The sequence below is a fragment of the Rhyacophila brunnea genome, unplaced genomic scaffold (genome assembly GCF_057557595.1).
Source record: "Rhyacophila brunnea isolate RB1 unplaced genomic scaffold, BYU_Rbru_1.0 scaffold_5, whole genome shotgun sequence".
NCBI lineage: Eukaryota > Metazoa > Arthropoda > Insecta > Trichoptera > Rhyacophilidae > Rhyacophila > Rhyacophila brunnea.
The window spans coordinates 46,411,469-46,432,299 of NW_028233170.1; the positions used below are offsets into that span (position 1 = coordinate 46,411,469).

The 20,831-nt window shown below is 34.9% G+C and overlaps 1 protein-coding gene across 1 annotated transcript in view; it reads left to right on the forward strand.

Annotated features, from left to right (window-relative positions):
* The window catches only part of LOC147066491 (NFX1-type zinc finger-containing protein 1-like), a 63,626-nt gene that overhangs the window by 18,850 nt on the left and 23,945 nt on the right, over window positions 1-20,831 (forward strand). Inside the window, exons 4-12 of the mRNA XM_085955445.1 lie at window positions 923-1,167; window positions 2,148-2,391; window positions 5,609-5,779; window positions 6,630-7,697; window positions 9,786-9,941; window positions 10,938-11,085; window positions 12,231-12,314; window positions 12,927-13,198; window positions 14,632-14,775. Coding sequence (XP_085811571.1) covers window positions 923-1,167; window positions 2,148-2,391; window positions 5,609-5,779; window positions 6,630-7,697; window positions 9,786-9,941; window positions 10,938-11,085; window positions 12,231-12,314; window positions 12,927-13,198; window positions 14,632-14,775 — 2,532 coding nt within the window. The remainder of the gene's footprint in view (window positions 1-922; window positions 1,168-2,147; window positions 2,392-5,608; window positions 5,780-6,629; window positions 7,698-9,785; window positions 9,942-10,937; window positions 11,086-12,230; window positions 12,315-12,926; window positions 13,199-14,631; window positions 14,776-20,831) is intronic.

Below are 20,831 nucleotides of genomic sequence, written 5' to 3' on the forward strand. Positions count from 1 at the left end.
TGGGAATTGAATGATTTGGCGGTGTCCAATGGGCTGTAGTATTTCTTTGCACATTTCACTCATTTGTGCCGCACCCAATTGTCCTATTATCCTGACATCCTGTCGACAACACTGAACTGTCCTACACCCCATTAAATCTTGCGATTTAGACACCACTCCAGACAGATTTGCTTGAAAATTGGCACGTTGAGCTTTTTGGGAACTAATATTATTTTTATATTAAATAAATGTATCGAAAATTATTGCTGGTGTTACCTAGCTACTTACTCTTACATTGTTTGGCACATTTTCGTTATCTTGTGTCACTGTTTGTACCACAATTACTGACATGGATTGTTTTTGTGTGTGTAAGTGCATATCAACCATAAACAATGAGTAATTATAAACATCCTGAATAACATATACAGTCGTGCAACAGCCAGTGTAAAGCTTCATAAGCCGTCTTGCAAGTCTCCTATTAGCAAGGGTGTCTGACAAGGCGACGCGATCTCACCCAAATTATTCAACACTACTCTGGGAGATCTATTCAGGCGACTTGACTGGAGAACAGTGGAATCGCCATTAACATTGAATACCTGTCACCTGCGTTTTGCAGACAACATTAGAGTAAAGTACACAATTATCAACATTTATTTTCTTCAAGACAGAATAGACATAAGAATGCGAGATTCTTTTTCATCGAATATCACTCTGTCCATCTTTTTTGTCCAGTTTGGTGTTACATACCAATATGCAATTCCGTATTTTTACATGTCCTGCTTCCTACCTATGATACGCAATAAACATAATTTTAAGTTAACATGGTCAGGGGTTCCAGTGTATTTTGATGGGCTCGTTCGAATCGTCGTGAATATCCTGTATTTTATCATAGTGTATTGGTCTGTGGCTCTGTATGCTTAAAATTTATATATATGGAATTTAGGAGGTGAACACGCAGCTGTCTTCAAATGACTTCCGTAGCATTGATGTGATTCCAAAACGGGAGGAGTTGATAAGTCGCGGACATGTCTTCTTGAGGCCCATTATTGTAAATGGGGCGTACCCGAGCGTGGATCATTACCTGGATGTACAATTCCGGTTGATGCGAGAGGATTTCGTATCTCCACTACGCGAAGGCATCATTGACTACATTGAAGATCCTACTTCTAGAAAGTACAACAACATCAGGTGATCTTTACATTTCATTTTATTTCATTGCATTTTTGCGTTACCTAGTTTACTTCATTGTGATCTGACTGGGATTATTAAGCAAACATATACCCCGTTTTCGTGTGCATGGGTTTAATGCTGACAGTATGTGTTATCGCAGCCATAACAAGATTGCTTGCGTGTGTGGATCAAAAAAGTTCAGAAGCTTCTGAATTTTCACGTGACATTTGAAATTTGTGTGATATTTGTGCTTGTGCAGTAAAACGGTAGTGGCGAACCTGCGGGAAAAAATACAAACTACACTGCGCAAAGCATTTTGATGTTAACAATTTTTCACAACCAGTCAAATAGCACCATAAAATGACAACGCGTCTCGCATATGCTTGAAGAATGAGATTGGCGAGACAGTCAGCACTTTTACGTGAAATCAGTTACTATCGCGATAGTTGAATTTACACCTTATTGTTGCCAGTAAATCCTTGTATGTGTACAGGCGCTATTATACATCAACTCTATGGCGAATGTTGGAGATTTTTTCAACAGTTTTTTTTGCAGGGGATATGTTTTGGACAAGATATGTGAAATTTTGCGATCAACGGGGATTTGAAAATCAAAACAATTTAAATTAATTGACTAAATAAAATTAATGATCGAATACATATCATACACAAATTAAAAATAATATACCTTTACAATAAACTGAAAAATAACATTAATTTGGTTCCGCTTAGCTGAATAAATCTACATAATTTAACCTGCTTGGCAATAGCACTGTCAAATAATCTGGTCGGACGTGCATGACAATGACACCACTTGTTATTTCTGGCACGTTGGACATGTCAAAATAAGTATGGTAAAAAAGAATATTATTAAAAATCGTCACAATGTTTTAATTCGCACATACCAGGGCCGCAATGAACGAGAAGGTTACCTGTATATAAATTCGAACATGAAATTTTGGTAATAAAATACTAACTTTGTCACACTTTTATTTGTAGGTTTTACCGTAGGGCTAAATTGGTGAAGTATTCTTTTTCGAGGGATAATGTCGGCGTGTTGGTAAACTTTGACGGGAAGTGGACCAGCAATAGAAGCGTAGAGTCCCAAAAAAATCCCAGAGAACGCAAGATGTACAACTCGAAGAGGTTCTTGTATGGCTCTCTGTTGTGCTTCACCGATGATAATTTCCAAAATATTATCTTCTCCACGGTGGTCAACAGGGACGACATCGATTTGGGAGTGGTGAGACAATAAATTACTTGCCCAGTATAAGAGGTGCCATCTTTTGTAGATTTATGAAATGTCACATGTTTCTCCCGATTTCAAAAAATAATAATAATTGTAAAATTCGAAATTCGAGTCATATTTCAATTGAACGTAGTTATGCAGAATGAAGCCATTCCACAATAATGTCGAGCTGAGTTAATGGCACTTTAGCAACAACATGATATTAAAAATGTATGTAAAATTGTAAATAGTATTTTATTTCAAGAATAATTTTTTTGCAGCTTGGCTATTTTCAGCAGAACGTGGAGAAAACCTTCTCGCATCTGATCTATATCATATCTCATTTTTTTATTTTTTGTGGACTGGCTACTTTCTGCATAACTATGTCCAATTACAGTAAAACCTCGTTAGTACAAATTCCACAGGACCGAAAATCGAAAAAAAATTGAATTACGAATTATGAAATCTTTGCTCCTCTGCAAGAGGTACTTGATTCGCTGATAAAAATCGTAAATTACATCAAATCTGGAGCTCTTAACACCCGTCTGTTTAAAGAACTGTGCAAAGATATGGATTCTGATCACGAGGTTCTTCTTTTCTACACTGCAGTAAGCTGGTTGTCGAAAGGAAATGTGAATTGAAAGATGAAATCAAGTTGTTTCTGGAAATGCAAGGGAAACATGACCTTTTGGTATACTTTAACGACAAAGCTTGGTTGAAAAGAGTAGCATATCTAGCAGATATATTAGAACAGCAAAATAGGCTTAACCTGAAACTTCAGGGAAAGGAAACGAATATTATCGTATTTCACGATAATCTTGGGTCATATCCAAGCTGAAAAACTGGCGAAGAAAAATAAATCTTCGAAACATTGCCATGTTTGAGAAACTGCAGTGTGGTAGGTGAATCTGAAAGTGAAATAAAGGAAAATTTGAAGGAGAAGATTACCGGGCATCTCGAATCCCTTGTAAACGAATTTCAGCGTTACTTCCCTGAGCTAAAAGAAGAAGAAGCTACATTGACACGAAATCCATTCTCTGCATCCCTCGATGTAGTCAGCATTCCCGATGAATTACAAGATGATTTCTTGGATTTGCGGAATGATTCCTCAGCACGTAACTTGTTTAATGAAAAATTACCCACACAATTCTTGGTGTGTTATGTATCATTCATACCCAAATGTGACGATGCCTGCCTTTCGAGTTTCAGTTTCATTTGTGTCTACATATCTGCAAGAGTGGATTTTCAACTCTTCTTTGTTTAAAAACAAAAGAAAGAAATATATTAAATGTTGAGAATGACATGAGGTTGGCGTTCACAAAAATGCGAATTTTGAGGCTGGTTAATAACATGCAATTTCAACCATCGCAATAAATTAATTATGCGTAATTTAAAATAAAATTATACTAAAAAAACTATTTTCGTGGTTTTTTTAATTAGCTTATTAAAAATACCCTTTTCAATTGCTTCGGGGTCGCGGGTCACATGGCTTTTATAAAAAGGGGTGGCCACCCAAAAAAGGTTGGGAACCTGTGAGCTATATGATAAGGAATGGTGAAGAACTATGATGAACCTACCCACATAATGAAAAATATCTTACATTTTTATCCTTTATTTTTTATTATTCCTATTTACTGTGTGTGTGTACAATGCAGTGCTATGTTTGTTTTAAACTTGACTTATTGCAATAAACAATCATGAATAATGTGTCTGAAGTTGAGTATTGAAATGTGGATGTATGCATCTTTGCTGTATGCCTACAATGCAGTGGTTGGTCTGTTTTTAAATTTCTGACTTAATTTCTTACTAAGCAATAAACAAAATGTGTCAAGCCAGGAGTTTTTAAATAGGTGAAATTTTTCTTTTTTCGATTTATGTAATGTTGCAGTCAAAAACCATTTCAAATTATCAGTATGGTCTTATATGAAAAGAATGTTCACAGTACTTTTTTTTCACAATATTACATTTACAGCATATTTTCAGTTTATTGCTATGTTAATACAATAGTATAATAAAATAATACAAATAACATTGATAAAATCGGTCAAAAATAAATCTAGTATAATTTATATTATTTAAGACATTTATTTTTAATATCGCATATGTTCAATCTTGGAAATACACAAGTTTAACGGAGTAAATAATATTGTAATATAAATAATAATGTGCATTTAATAGGAGATTGCTGTTTCTGATAGTAAAGACTTAATGAATGGGTTAGCGAGATTTAAAATACTACTTTCCGCTTCATAAATCTAATTAGTCAGCCAAATAAGAAACTGCCGTAACACGTATGAGATCATGGTGGAATTACTTTGTTAATAGTGCAAAGCATTGTTTTTTCCAATCTTTCTCATTTTTAATAATTGTATGTGAAAAAATAAAATGAATCGGCAACCTACACATAGGTATAAATCAAACTTCATTCTGACTCAGTTTATTTCTAATGTAGTTATTTTTTATTAAAAGTATTTTTTCTGTTATATTTTCGCTTTTATTTTATTTTCCATAAAAATTGATCAAAAAATCAATCCCGAAATCCTGGGATTCATAGGTATCGAAAATAGCTCGGGATCCCGGGATTGGGATTGGAATCCCTAGTATTGGTAATACATAATATACATATTTTCTATGGAACCATAGCTTTCTGAAAAGATTGGTAATAAAATAAGCATAACATACTAATTATTTGTCAGCTATACATGCTGTCAGATTGCCAAATCCATTATTTTCTTTCATGCTGATTGAAGATTAATTTATATATGTCAAATTTCATTGACTGTTGATAGGGGGCCCGCGAAAGATCCTAGCCTGAGGGGTCGCTTCAGGATCTGGGGGCCATGATACTAATATATCAAAAGGGTGGATTTTATTCATTGTAAATGGCTTATATTTTGCCATTGTCTGGTCAAAAGTGGAGGTTGATAGTTTTTATTGGGCAAACGATAGGTAATGTGACGGGTAAGCTCTTGTACATTATAGCCTCAAAACCATTAGTTTTTGATATTCTAATATGAAGGTAGAATGATTCTGATAGGTATGTAGCCTGAAACTATTGTGACAGACAGGGCCAAATGGCATTTGAACACATCACAATATACTAAACTTATATCAATTTTTATGTCAATTCATTTAATTACAACCCATATTTAAATACACGATATTTGAAACAAATTGGTGACCCGAGTGCTTGAACTCATTCAAGGCTGTATCTGTTTATTTTACTTTTCAGGTAACCGTATCCATGGATGGATTTTACCCTACAGGTGATATGTTGAATAAAACATATTTGATGGTGGAAAGTGAAATTTATTTCCAGCCCTACCATCATGTATTAAAGACATTGAAGGATAGATCCCTTCAGAAGAATTTTCCAATGAAAAAATATATAATTGACGTGGAGGTGAGTAAATTTATCTTGTATAAAGGTGACTATGACAACTGACTAGTATGATTTTCCATGTGTAACACAATATATCTCAAGCATTATAAACGAGCCAATACAAGCGTCACGCGCTCCACTGTCAGCTTTTTTATGCGAATCCCTTTGTGTATTCTGTTAGAAGTCAGCACAGGTGCATGCGTTCGGCTGAGAATGGAGCATGATCGAAGAGAGATCTCAAATTAAGCATATGCCAAGTCACACCAAGCTTGCCACAAATGTTACACAATACATGGAAATGATACAAGTCAGCTGTCTTTATGTTTTATATTAGCTACACTGAGAATTCCTATTTATTTTAGTTTATTTTAGCAATCAGCAAAATTTGAATCTATAGTTTATTGTAAATGATTACATCTTTACAATGTGAATAATAAAATTTCATTTAATATCTAAAGGTAGTTAGTAAGCTTGAGGGTTCTGCTTTTATGTAAAATACCTATATTATAATCAGTGTTTTCGAAACTGTTCTATATACTTGCATATACCCCTCTGGGTACCATCCCAATTATACAGTTTTGGTTATTTGTATATTATTTATTTTTGCATGGAATATTTGTTTTTGCATTTTTTTAAATGTAAAACACGTTAAAAATAATAATGTTATTTTATTTAAAAAAAAACTCGATTGGGTAGTCTTGTGTAATTGTTGTAACCGGTTCCACAATATCGCCATGCCGATAATTATTATCATATGTTGGCCACGATGGTAAAATCTATGACTTTGGCAAGGTATGAGCATGTTATAAGTTTGGGAAACACTGATTTTTTTAAAATCTGCGATGAATGAACTATTTTCATTTCGTTCTAGCCCTGTGAAGTGAATCCTGAGTGCGTATCGGCCTCATCTATTTACGAAGTAAGCTTGCCGGAAACCTTTAGACTGCGCGAGCATAATAGGCTCTTATTGGCTGATTTAGATGGACCCGATGACTCGGACTCTTCGAATGAGATAACTCAAGTAGCTGACGATCGATACGCAGTTACAATACCAGTTTTAAAATATGACAGGTGGCCAACCGCACAACTTTTAGGACTTGATAATACCCAATATGAAGCATTAAAAATGGCACTCACCAGAGAATTCGTGACCATCCAGGGTCCACCAGGGACGGGTAAAACTTTTCTCGCTCTAAAAGTAGCCGAGACTCTTTTACGAAACGATGAATGCGTGTCAACATCTCCAATGTTAGTCGTGTGTTACACAAACCATGCGTTGGACCAATTTCTAGAAGGAATATTAAAAGTAATGGATTTTACTCCGGGCCACCGGTATTCTTCTCGTTCAAAATTAGTGCGCATTGGGGGACAATCAAAAAGTGAAGTCTTAAATCAGTACAAGTTGAGCGTATTGCGCCGTAATAATGATAATTTTCAATTTCGACGAAATCTTATTGCATTATCTGAAGAACTGAATAATATCCAATCTACCATCGATTTTATTGATTCTAACGAGGGAATCTTGAACGTGGCGCAGTTTTCTGAATATTTGAACGTTGATATAAATAGGTTTTTGAGCGAATTCAATCTCGACAAGCATACATTTCCGATTGCTTCTTGGCTTCTGATGGGAGACAGCAATAGCAATATTGCAGGGTTTTCATGGGAAAATACTCCTAGCGATCAATTTTCCAAAGAAAAATGCGGCGACTACGATGAGAGTGATAACGTGCACCGGCCGACGATGGATGGTGATGAAGATTTATTTGTGTTGAAAAATTCGAAAAATTTCTTTTATATTGGAACTTTGGTGCACAATTTGGAAGCATGCCAACAAGAATACCAATCCATGATACACGATGAAAACGTACAACCAGAGGCGATCCAAAATAGGTCATTTTGGATTAACAAACTTACCAATGAACTGAATTTGATCAAGGTATGAATTTATTCCAATTTTCATATTACAATGCTGATGGTCTGTATATAATTTTCTCTGCAGTCTGATCAGTTAAGATTGGGATACTGCGCTGGCTAGGTCACTTGCACAGTGTTAACGACAATGAACATGGAAGAGGGTAATATTGATTGATCCAATAAGGCAGGGTTGGCAAACCTTTTTACGTATGCGTGCCAAAATTTCCTAAATATTACTTTTTGGCTGTCTGACGTGCCAACCAGTTTTTCATGGGGAAAAAATGAAAAAATATATTTTATAAGAAATCTAAGTTTTAAAAAAGTTTAATAACTACTATTGAGTTCTTGAGATTCTATTTTTCATCATGTTTCTAGCCAAAGGCATATCTTTTATTCTTTAAATAAATTTTGACTTCTTTCTAATTTTTTTAAAAAGATCGTGCTACCATTTTAACTGTGCTTATTTTATAATATATTCTCCTTCACTGAATGGTTTTCTATTTTAGCGATTATATTTGAGGCAAAATAATAAGTAACCATTATATTTGAATTGCTGCCGATAAATGTTTTTAGGTTTGTTGAATAAATATTTTTATATTTTAATTGTTCGATCAATAAATTCTTCAAGCCCTAAGCAAGTAATTCTTATTCTTGAGGACTATTCGCCTCTTGTTTTATCTATACATTGCGTCTTGCACAATCTTATACAAGTTTATATAATCTGTCTGTATTATGCATGAATTTTGAAATTTCCGTTCACGCATCGATTGGTAAATAATATTGAAAATCGAAGAAAATACGCATGGCCATGTCATCATTATTTTTTATTTGTAATTTGGTGGTAAGATGGGAGCTACTTACCATTAAGTGCCGGGAGGTTTTGTATGGTGGCAAGTGAGAGGCTGCAAATTTTTTAATAAAAATGAACCTTTTTTTTTTTTTTTTTAAATATATTGACAGTTTATCATAAACACTTACCAATCATATGCTAAATGTCTCGTTATTGGACCAGTATTCTTCCGAATTTCCGATTTCGGGATTACAATTTGACAATATTGGGATTCCATAGTTAATATAATTTTTTTATATACAGATAACATTGATGAAATCGGTCAAAAATAAATATAGTATAATTTATACTATTTAAGACATTTATTGTCAATATTTTGTACGTTTAATCTTGGAAATAGGTAGATAGGTTTAATGGACACAGTTTTGAGCAGAGTTGAAAACAGTTTTATTTATTTATGAAAAGATAACAAATACAGTTTCAATTAAAATAAAAAATAACATATTGTGTTGAAAAAATTTAAAGATTTAAGTAATTAAATCATTATTCTGAATAATATGCTCAAAGTTATCTCCAGTATAGCATTTTTTTGGTAGTGCGCAATGGCTTACTTTCTATAAAAAGAAGACAGCTTTAGATGTAAATGGCTGAAACGTCAAACTAAATGTTTCTTGATTTATTTATTCTATTTCTCAAATTCACTTTACGATTGTTACCTGCATCGTACATATTATGTGGAATTTTTAATTTATGTTAAACTATTTACAAATCTAAACGATTTTCATTTATAAAATTTTGTTAAATCAATATTGTGTTTAGTGTTTTCATTTATTATATGAGACTGCTGTTTCTGATAGTAAAGATTTAATGAATGGGTCAGCGAGATTTAAAATAGTAAATAAAATCATGGTGTTATGGCCTTTCCGCTTTATAAATCTAATAAGTCAGCCAAATATGAAACTGCCGTAAACTGTATGAGATCATGGTGGAAACATTTTGTTAGAAGTGCGAAGCTTTGTTTTTTCCACTCTTTCTCATTTTTATTAATTTATGTGAAAAAATAAAATGAAATGGCAACTTACACATGGGTAATAAATCAAACTTCATTCAAAATCCGTTTATTTCTAATGTAGTTATTTGTTATTAAAAGTATTTTTTCTGTATATTTTCGTTTTTATTTAATTTTCGATAAAAATTGATAAAAAATCAATCCCGAAAGTTTCGGGATTATGTTTACCAATCCCGGGATTCATAGGTATCGAAAATAGTTCAGGATCCCGGGATTGGAATCCCTAATTAGGAGTAATTTTTTTTTTATAGCTTCAACTTGGAAGTGGTATCAAGAATTCGAGGTTATTAATGAACGCCCCGACTAAACCGGCTAACCTCTATTCTTGTGGAGAGCGGTGGGCATTTTATTGGCAATGGATAAGTACTTTGCAGGAACCTCTGAACAAGGCTCTCATGACGAAGATAGTAAGTGTTTTTAACTTAAATTACAATACATATCTACAAACTCTGCATTCCTGCAAATTAAGTCGATGTCTTTACTAAGTTAAAGTTACAGTTTAATTTATAGTTTTAATATTTTTTATAGTAATTTTAAAAAACATTGATTTTTATAAAAATATTAATTTGAATAACTTGAAACTCTTTTTATTTATCATTATCATTGTGCTTCGAAACTAGAGAATTTTTGGAATAAGTTACCTACATGTCATATCAGATTCTAAAGTTTAAATATCAGATCTCACAACGCTTTTAGTGTGTATCAGTTTGTGTCGATCTGGCTACTTCAGTATGAACCATTTGCTGTGTCCTATACTGAGCACAACACGAGACTTGTCTCACTAAAGGCTGGTTGAGAATCAGCAATTATAAGCAATAATATTGACATATGCGTTTCTGAATGCTATCATTGTGAGATTTTGTTTCTTAAGTTTGGGCTGGATCCTGTGGGTCTCATGCATATTATGTTTTATCGGAAAAAGGTACATCAGACCGTACTGTGTGGTAGTAACGGTTGGTTATGTGCTCTGGTCCGTGGTTGCTCCCCTCATCTTGCATTAGCAGATTGACTAGAACCGTTATGATTTCATAACAGTTGTTTTTCTATTATTAAATATTTATTTTAATTCAAGCAGTCGCATTGAACAAATAAGACAAAAAAACATTGGAAAAAAATGGCAGTTTCCATTCTTGCAAAATGTTGACGAGTCGATAAATCTTATAGACCTAACTTCTGACAAAAACTATTTTAAAATGTTATTTTTTTATTAGTAATGCATACACCATTTTTCCGCTTGCTTTTTTGCTTTTGGTAAGCATTTACCTTAAATATAAATCGATTTGGCATTTTAAAGACCAAACTGAAAAGATTAAAGAGATTGCTGCCTCGATTTGTTTATGATTGTCCCAAATGAACTCATTTAGAATTTGACAGACAAGTAATGTTTGATTCTCGTCTTGCAGGTGAAATTTCAGACAGAAAGGGCTGTATGTGATGAGTTATTGATGGCTGCCGATTATGATATTCTGCGTCACGCTGAGGTGATTGGAATCACAACATCTGGTGCCGCCCAGCAACAGTGTCTCTTGAAAGCTCTCAAGTCTCGTATTGGCAAGTCTTTTATTTTCTTCCTCGTGGAGGTATTTTAACACACTTTTACTTGATTGATTGCTCGTAAGATGTTCCATCAATTCCTACTCCTACCAGGGTCTCGGAAATAGGCCGAAGGCACTGAAGAAATTTTCTAGTCACAGTTACCAATAAAATAGTTGTACAGTAAAATCTCATTACGAATTCCACGGGACCGAAAATCGAAAAAAATTCGAATTATGAAATGTATTCGTTTACGATCATAGATGTGCCTACCAAATTTCCGACACAATTCTCTCAAATTAAAATCTGCACATACCATGTGTCATTAATCCATTAATTATTGAAGTTACCAAGTAATGTAGGTAGGTGTTTACCACCATGTGGTGAGCTAGAATTATAAAAAACTACGAAATATTTTTTATTTTTCCAATTTGTCAACACAATTGTTTGGCATTGGTTCTCTAGTAAAACTATGTGAAAATCCAATAAACAATCAATTACATACATACAGCCCTGAAACATGTGAGTTGAGGCGTCTTATTTCAAAAAGCGATAAGTCAAAATCGAGAAAAAAATACGCACTTATACGATACGTATTCTTTGTATAATTTTACACAATATGTATTGATCTATAAATTCCAAAACGCGACATAACCCTACGAAAAAAAAACAAAAAGTCTCGATTTATTACAAAAAGCGCCAAGTCCGTGTTTCATAATATTTGAAGCTTGGTCAACCAATAAGGGAACGTTCAATATTGAAAAGGGCGTTTCCCATGATGTAGGATCTGGTAAACTCATGACAGTGCCACGGAAATATGTGCCTTATGCGGAATAAATTTAAAAGTGAGGTACAAATACCGCCAATTTTATTTTACCTATATTTATTACATTTAAGAGTTTATCATTTGGTTCTAATTTCGACATAGAATACAACGGAAAAAATAATCTCATGTTAATACAAATAATTGAAGCTTGAAACATAAAAATGTTGTTTCCCGAAAATATTGAATTGTCGCTTTTTGTAATTAGACTCCTCAGTTATTGTTTTTCCTTTGATAGGAGTGCAGTTGTGCCACTGATGTTTTAATGGGTCACAAAATGTCAGGATTATTTTTATTACCTTCGAAAAATAAGCAATTTAATTTTTATATATTTTTGCAGTGATTGTGGAAGAAGCAGCAGAAGTTATGGAGAGTCACATTATTGCATCGCTGACGAGTGCTTGCAAGCACCTTATCCTGATAGGTAATATTTGGTTTATTCTATACATTGGTTATTATTAAGGCCATGCATCAGTTGAGGCACGGTCTAAAAAGATCGTTGCTAGGCGATGCGCGAATTGCGGGTCGCGGGTGCAAATGACGCCTGTCAAACGAAATATTATTTGTCATATAAATCCAACATACGTCCATTTTATGTTCTGTTTATTGTTCTATTAGTAACAATAATAATATATTCATTGACATGTTTTCTTTTTAAAGTAAATGGGTAACGTTTTTAGTCATCTTTACACGATTTTAGAATTAATTGACCCGTCGCCATCACGCAGCAAAGTGACGTGTTTCTGGCTCGACATTCTCTCACTGAATGGCAGCGAGTCCAAAATTTCGTTGCGCCTACAGTTGAAAATTATTTGCCGTTTCACTGATGAGTCACCTTAAAGACTTATTATTATGAATAAACCATTCTATGCAAAAATTTTATTTTAAATTGGCACAAAATCACCTTCTAAAGTTGTGACCCAACAATCTTGTTTTGAATAGTGTTGCCGGATGGTAACCTTCGAAATCTGCTACGCTACACCGTTGCTTTCATCATGAATTGTTCTTTGATGTCGGTAAATGTTGTGTTTTTTAGGTGACCACCTGCAGCTGAAACCGATGACAGCGACGTACCGCCTGGCCAAACATTTCAATTTGGATCTGTCACTATTTGAACGGATGGTCAAGAACGGCAGCCATTGTTACCAACTCAATGTGCAGCATCGCATGAGGCCTGAGTTTGCGAATCTCATCACTCCCACCATTTACGCAAACCTCCTCAACGACCCCTGCGTTGAGAAATATGAACCCATCCTCGGAACCACCAAAAATTTATATTTTATCGACCACCAGTTTCCTGAAACTTCAGTAAGAATAAAACCTTATTCATATTTTTTCGACATTTGTTTCATCTAACCTAAAGGCCATATTCCATTGGCAGACGCACAGACCCAACCCGATCCAACGATCGACGCCAACCGTTGTCACTAGCTATTTGCAATTACACGCAACGATTCAATCTCGTTGGTCCTTGATTTGATTGGTTAAAATAATACTAGTGTTGCTATTATTAAAAATATAGGTTGAGTGAAAACTAGATATTTCTTAGATTGGTGGCTACACTGAACGCATTCCCGCGCAATTTTACGTCAACAAAACTGAGCTGTCAGCTGTCAAACCTAGCGAGCATCAGATCTGTTAAAAATTTATGCGGCCGTTTGACATGTATAGAAAGTTTGTATACTTATTAATTTACATCATGAATAACTGGGCGAGCTTGAATCTCCAAACCAATTGAGTAATTCGAATATCGAAATCGAATAATCCAAAGACTAATTTATTGTAGCAAGTATGGCTATATTTCAACTGGCTCAGGTGGTCAGGACTCGCCGTAAACGAAAACACTGGGTCAAAAGTTGGCTAACTGAAGAACAGCGTGATCGCCATTGAATATGGCGGATTTTTTTACGTTCCACACTATATCTTTGGCGTGTATTTATTCGACGAGGACTGTGTCCTCGGTGATACTCCATATATATTTTTTAAGTTTTCGCCATCTTGTAGTTGTTCAGTTGAAATCGACCAGTAGAATGAAATGAACGACCGTTTGCATGACTCAGGCGCATATTCGGCTATTTTCGTACGCTTTCGGCAATCTTCGCTTGATAATGAAAGGATCGCATGACGGATAATAGGAAATTTTCCACTTTCGACCCGATCGCTCACGATCCTTGTAAACCATAGAGAATAGAGTTTGACAGTCGTGGCAGACGATCGGGCCAGACGCAATCTGCCAATGGAATATGGGCTTTACCTAACCACAGGTGGTTGTCACATGTGAAATTTTTATTAAAAGTAAGAAGAAATTTGAAAAACTGATCGGAATTTTTTTAAAGTAAGTAGTCCTGGATTCGACATTAAAACATTTGTTTACTATCGATTTTTACCCAGAAGACCTAAAAAAAAATAGTCTTTTCCCTCAGATATTTTTATTTGCCAAATAACTAGTAATTAATAAATACTGTACATATTTGACATATTTTTATGACCAGATGGTAACACAATATTGGTAGTGAAACGAAATTCTGAATAAGTGGGGTTTGGCCCTGACATGTGTCCCTGGTGTCAGCCATCGGTACGGGGCCGACTGTAAATACCGGTCACAGTCAGTTGTCTGCACTAAGCCATAGTGGCAATAAGTCTCCAAATGATTTTATAAAGTTTTACCACTAACCCATTCGATATGTGTCTTAAGACAATAACTACTATGTTCTGAAGGATATGATTATTGTTATTTTTAGGGAGATGAACAATCGAGCCGACTGAATACGCACGAATGTGACTTTCTGCTTTGTCTGGCCAGATACTTCATCCAACACCAGTACCAACCTAATGACATCACCATTCTAGTCACTTACACTGGACAGATGTTTTACATGAGACGGGTAAGACTATCTGTACAATATAATAAATTTATATTGTATAATATTATGGACTCATAGTAATAGTGTATTTTATAAACAAACTGTTTCAAATTGGTGAGGAAAAAGGCTGTAAGTGGTCTAATAGCGCCTGTACCTACACGTGTATGGATTTATTGGCAGCGTGTAGTGTGTATTTTAAACTATTGTGACAATGTTCTACTGTTTACACGTAAAAGTGCTGACTGTCTTTCCAATCTCATTCTTCAAGAGTAAGTGAGACGCGATGTTGTCATTTTATGGTACTATTTGACAGGTCGTAAAAATCGGTTAATAACAACTCCCCCTTCAGCGAAACGCGTGGAGCGTAATTCGTTGAATTATCTTAGCTCAGTCGGTGAGGGGTTATTAATAATAAAGATGTTTCCTTTTTGAATGAGAGTACGGTTATGACTCTGTTAATTATTTTCTCTGCAAATATACAAGTTCGGTTTTCAATTACAGCGTACAATACTTCGGCAATGTAGGTGAAGGCGACAGACACGTGGGTTTTTCGAACGAAGCGCGAGAAATTTTCTTACCCGTAGGTTAACGGGATAAGATATTTCGCCGGGTAGTACTTCAGCGTTCAAGAATACGAAGAGATGCGCGGTGAGACTGATGAAACTGGTCCAGAGTGTTTGAAGAGAGGCTGCTAGTAGAGAAGATGCTGTTCCCGAGGGATGATCCGGTAGACTGATAAAAATCTCTCGGATGCGTCCTCTTTTATAGCAGCATCCCTTATTCTAATTGGTCCAAAGAGATAATGAGAAGGGGTGACCAAAGATTCTACTATTATCGTTAGCTCGTACTACATGTTATTTCTTGTTTATTTAATAAGAATTTACTGGATTGTCAGAAGGACCAAGTATCAAGAGATAATATATTCTGTGCACGTGGATGGATATATTGACGTTATAAAATATCGTCTATCTAATTCTATGGATTTTATATGAATTTATCTAGAGCATTTAAATAGCTATCTCCGGCATAAACTCGCGGTTTTAGTCTTATGCCAGGAGTAAACACACGATTCTATTAGCGTTTAAATTACAGGCATTTACAACTACTTACTAGGTACCTATTGACATAATAATAGGCCCGGTAATTGTCCTCCACCGACCTTCACATAAATATTTGTGATTTTACGACGTAAACCTGTCTGTTGCCTTTACCTTTAACAATTATACATTTATGATAATAACAATTTAGTCTTTAAACTACGTCTTATATAGTAATATGAAATAATATTTTACTATTTTCACAAAATAGCAAAATATTACTTCTTCATAGAGGTGATTCGCAATTCAATGTGCAAAACCATACCGATCGGCGATATGGCCCCGATTTATATCGCTGTCTCTTTCCCGCGCAGCTATATAAAGTCATGATTTTAATTTATTTTGTTAGAAATCGGCGAAGCTCACGTCGGTTGTCATCAAGAATTTATTCTTTCTTTAATATGCGAATTTCCTTATGATTTTTATTACAGACGACAGATACAATTATGATGAACACAAAAATCGAATAATATTTCATAAAAGTTGAATTTAAAAGCCTCTATAATACTATTTGTTTTTCTCGCGCGCTTGTTTCTTGTCTAGCGGGAAACATTTTTGCATACTCACACCTATGCACACACATACCAATGCATTGGCCGGCCGTTGGGTTTTAATTTATGCCCTCAATTTGGCGGTTGCTACGCGCTCAGTTACTATGCGGTTTGTTGGTGTTGCCACGTTATAATTGTAAGTATGGCCATTTGCAGCATTCTCACATACTTACACCGACGCGCACGCATACCCACGCGTTGGCTGGTGTTGCCATGTTATAAATTAATTCTATAATTATTAGTTTACTATTAACGAGTTAACGGATTGAAATATTATTCGATTAGTGTGTCCCACAAGACATATTAATTATTTACATACATTTTTAATACTAATCACTCGCTACCGCGTTCTTCTTCTTTATGTTAGCAGTTATTCTTCTTCTTTCATACTATTACATAATATATTAATTATATTTTACACTCTTATAATAATCTCTCGCTATGGCATTCCTCGTCTTTATGTTGGCAATTATTCTTCTTCTTTCATACTATTACATTATATATTAATTCAACTTATACCTAACATTTTATATTGACATTTTCACAGGTTTTATCGTACAGAACAAGGCAATTTAGCATACATCATCTGTCATTCGGTATTACCTTGTCCGTTTCAAATTGTGTCCCGTCCGATATATTTACATACCGAACGGTGACGTAAACCTGTGATCAAATAAAACAATTTACATATGATTAGACAAGGAAGGCGTTGTAGGTGTTTTACTAAGCCGTATAGTTAGAGATCAGGTTTATATGTCGGCTTATTATTTTGTAATGTCCGCGATACTCCATACTGCCAGCAGTAAATCCATGCACGTGTTAACGGAGTATAACTCTCATGATGATAAAAATTTTCAAGGAAAAAAGGCATAACCTTTTTTTCAAAATTTTGCTGAGTTTTATTTAAGGTGACGCATCAGTGAAACGCCAAATAATTTCCAACTGTAGGCGCGACGAAATTTTGGACTCGCTGCCATTCACTGAGAGAATCTCGAGCCAGAAGCACGTCACTTTTCTGCGTGATGGCGACGGGTCAATTAATTCTAAAATCGTGTAAAGATGACTAAAAACGTTACCCATTTACTTTAAAAAGAAAACATGTCAATGAATATATTATTATTGTTACTAATAGAACAATAAACAGAACATAAAATGAACGTATGTTGGATTTATATGAAAAATAATATTTCGTTTGACAGGTGTCATTTGCACCCGCGACCCGCAGTCCGCGCATCGCCTAGCAACGATCTTTTTAGACCGTGCCTCAACTAATGCATGGCTTTAATAACTTAAATAATATCGGACTGGGAAAATAAAATACCAATATATAAATCATCATGCAATTGAAGTTTGTATCAATTTTATATTTTGACTTTGACTCAAAATCATTACAAAATTTTTTTTTGTACCCTGTGTGGGTTACACCCTTTTTCCTTCCTACAGTCGATATGTAGAAGTTAGGAATACTGCACAAATTTAATATTTATTATATGGCATTATGTTTACAATATCAGTAATATTAGGTCTATATCGACTTTCTAAAAACTAAATACATATGTCTATCTGGATGAAGAATACGGTTGGTTTTCATGTCTTATATCTAATTCCCAATTTTGCTATTCCTTTCAACCCATCCAACGTGCGCGTGTGGCAAATACAGCCTTCTCCAATGTATACATTAATATGTTGGACCTCGAATTCATTTACAACTATACCAGATCCATCATATCTTGGTTACAATTTTATAGCTCTGTATGCAGTATTATGGACTATAGCGAGGGTAAGGGGTGTGGATTTCTACCTAAAATGCGGTAGAAAGGTAAAACAGGGTTTCAAGGTCTTTCGAAAATGTCTTGAGTGCACGTACATTATACAGTAAAACCTCGTTAGTAAGAACACTGATAATTCGAAATTCGCCGTAATTCGAAATTTTCCTGAAAAAAAAGTGCCTTGAACATTATTTTCATATAAAACCATACCTTTAATTCGAATTTCGTAATTCGAAATGATTTCAGAGTCTGTGGCATACAAAAATATTCAATAAATCGTAAGTACACTATTTCATGAGCCAGTCATTGAAAATTGTGAGACTTTTCTTAAAAAATCAAAATCACTTATATTAAGAAGGTAATAATAATAATCCTGACAGTTTATGACCCAATTCGGTAGGCATGATTGGAAGCAAAATTAATGATGATGATGATGAATGAATTAATGAATAATTTTTTTTTTCAAAATTTTTTCCATACATTTCATAATTCGTAATTCGAATTTTTTTTCGATTTTCGGTCCCATGGAATTCGTATTAACGAGGTTTTACTGTACTTATTATTTGTGTTGAATTCTCAAATATGTCAATATCATTTGGAAACTGTCCACATATTGAAATTGGATCGAGTCCTCAATAGATTTCTTCGATTTTTCTACTTAACCCGGCCGGCGCCGATGTCACACACCTTGTACAAATCGGCCAAATTCGCAATGCGCATGTGTATAAATCGATGCCGCGCCGCGACTGCGCAGTATACGACAGACTTTCAACCGAGCGGGCCATTGCGCGGGATTGTATTTATCGCATACAAGTAGAATATTTACCGCAATCGTTGATAAATACTTTTTTTGCTGTCTGGTGTACTTATCACATTAAAACTGGCATGATTAACTATTGAATGTATGATTTTATTTTACCGCGATTTTTAAAATACTTTTTGTACTGTCTACCGTGTCCCATTTTAGTGAATGTGAAAATTAATACTGATATCAATAACTATTGTGTGTGAGTTTAATGGTTTCTGTGATTTGGCGTTCCCTAATACTGTAGTTAAACATTTTAAAAACATTTCATAGTTTTATAGTGCGTAAATATGGAGGAAGAAAATGTGCGTACTAATGAGGAATTGGACTCAGATTATGATATGTCGGAAGAGGAATTGGAACAGCATGAGACTGATCATGACGTCGACGATACGGACTCTGACGAGCCAATTGAATTTTTGCGGTCGTGGAGAACTGGCCCGTATATTCCAATAGTTCACGAATTCAATGATTGTCGATCTGGCGTGACATCGAACGACTTGAACGAATCCTCTCCCGAATGTCTTTTCTTTGAACATTTTTTGAATAAAAATATAATGTCGGAAATAGTGAACCAAACGAATACATTTTTTAACCATTCGTACAGTGCGGGAGACCTTGGACCGAAATCGCGATCACACAATTGGACAGACACGTCAGTGCCGGAGTTGTATACATTTTTTGCCGTATCAATGCTGATGACTCGAAATAAGCACACGTCGATAGAGGAACATTGGAGTACCGATCCTTACCTGCATGCAGACATTTTTGGGAAAATAATGGCTAGAAATCGATACCAACTTATTTTACAAATGCTTCATTTTTCTGATCCTAGTGTGACCGCCTCAAATGATAGACTAGCTAAAATTAGATTACTGTTAGAACACACAAGAACAATTTTTAGGGAAACGATGATACCGTATCAGAATCTTTGCATAGATGAGAGCATAATCGTGTTTAAGGGTAGATTAATTTTTAAACAATTCATTCCTTCCAAAAGACATCGATTTGGAATAAAAATGTTTGTGATGTGTGACGTAATGACAGGATATATTATTGACTTTATAATTTATTGTGGGGAAGGGACTGACATACAAGACAATGAAAATCTCGGTATTTCCGGTGCGGTAGTGACAACGCTAATGAAAGACTACATCGGGAAAGGTCACACCTTATGGTGTGATAACTGGTATTCGAGTCCGGCGCTTTTTAAATACCTTCACTCTCACAAAACGAATGCTTGCGGTACAGTGAGAAAAAATCGTAAAGATATGCCAGAGTTCAGCAAACTGAAAAAGGGAGATACCGAGTCTAAGTACAATAGTCCACTTTTGGCTCTGAAATGGCACGATAGGAGGGATGTTCACATGCTATCCACCCTCCACGATGCATCATTTGGACCAACGGGAAAAGTGAACTATAGAACTGGCGAAAACATCGAAAAACCAAAATGTGTTATAGATTATAACAAAAATATGGGTACGGTAGATAAGTCCGACATGATGCTTAGCAACTTGTCGTGTATGAGAAAGTCGATCAAGTGGTATAAAAAGGTCGCATTCCACATGATCGACTTATATTTATTAAATGCTTTTTATTTATATAAATTTATTAAATGTGACAAAAAAACATTGGGCGATTTTCAACTCTGTGTAATAAAACAATTAGTGAACAAATATTGTGTGAGAATTTCAAATGCACCCCTGCCCAAGCCGACAGCGTCAACTAGCGATAATCCCGTACGATAATTGCCCAAAAGTGCAACGGGACATTTGCCAGAATACATTTTACCGACACAAAATACCGATAAGCCTAGAAGGAGATGTTTCGTATGCGGGAATTCTAAAAAAAATCC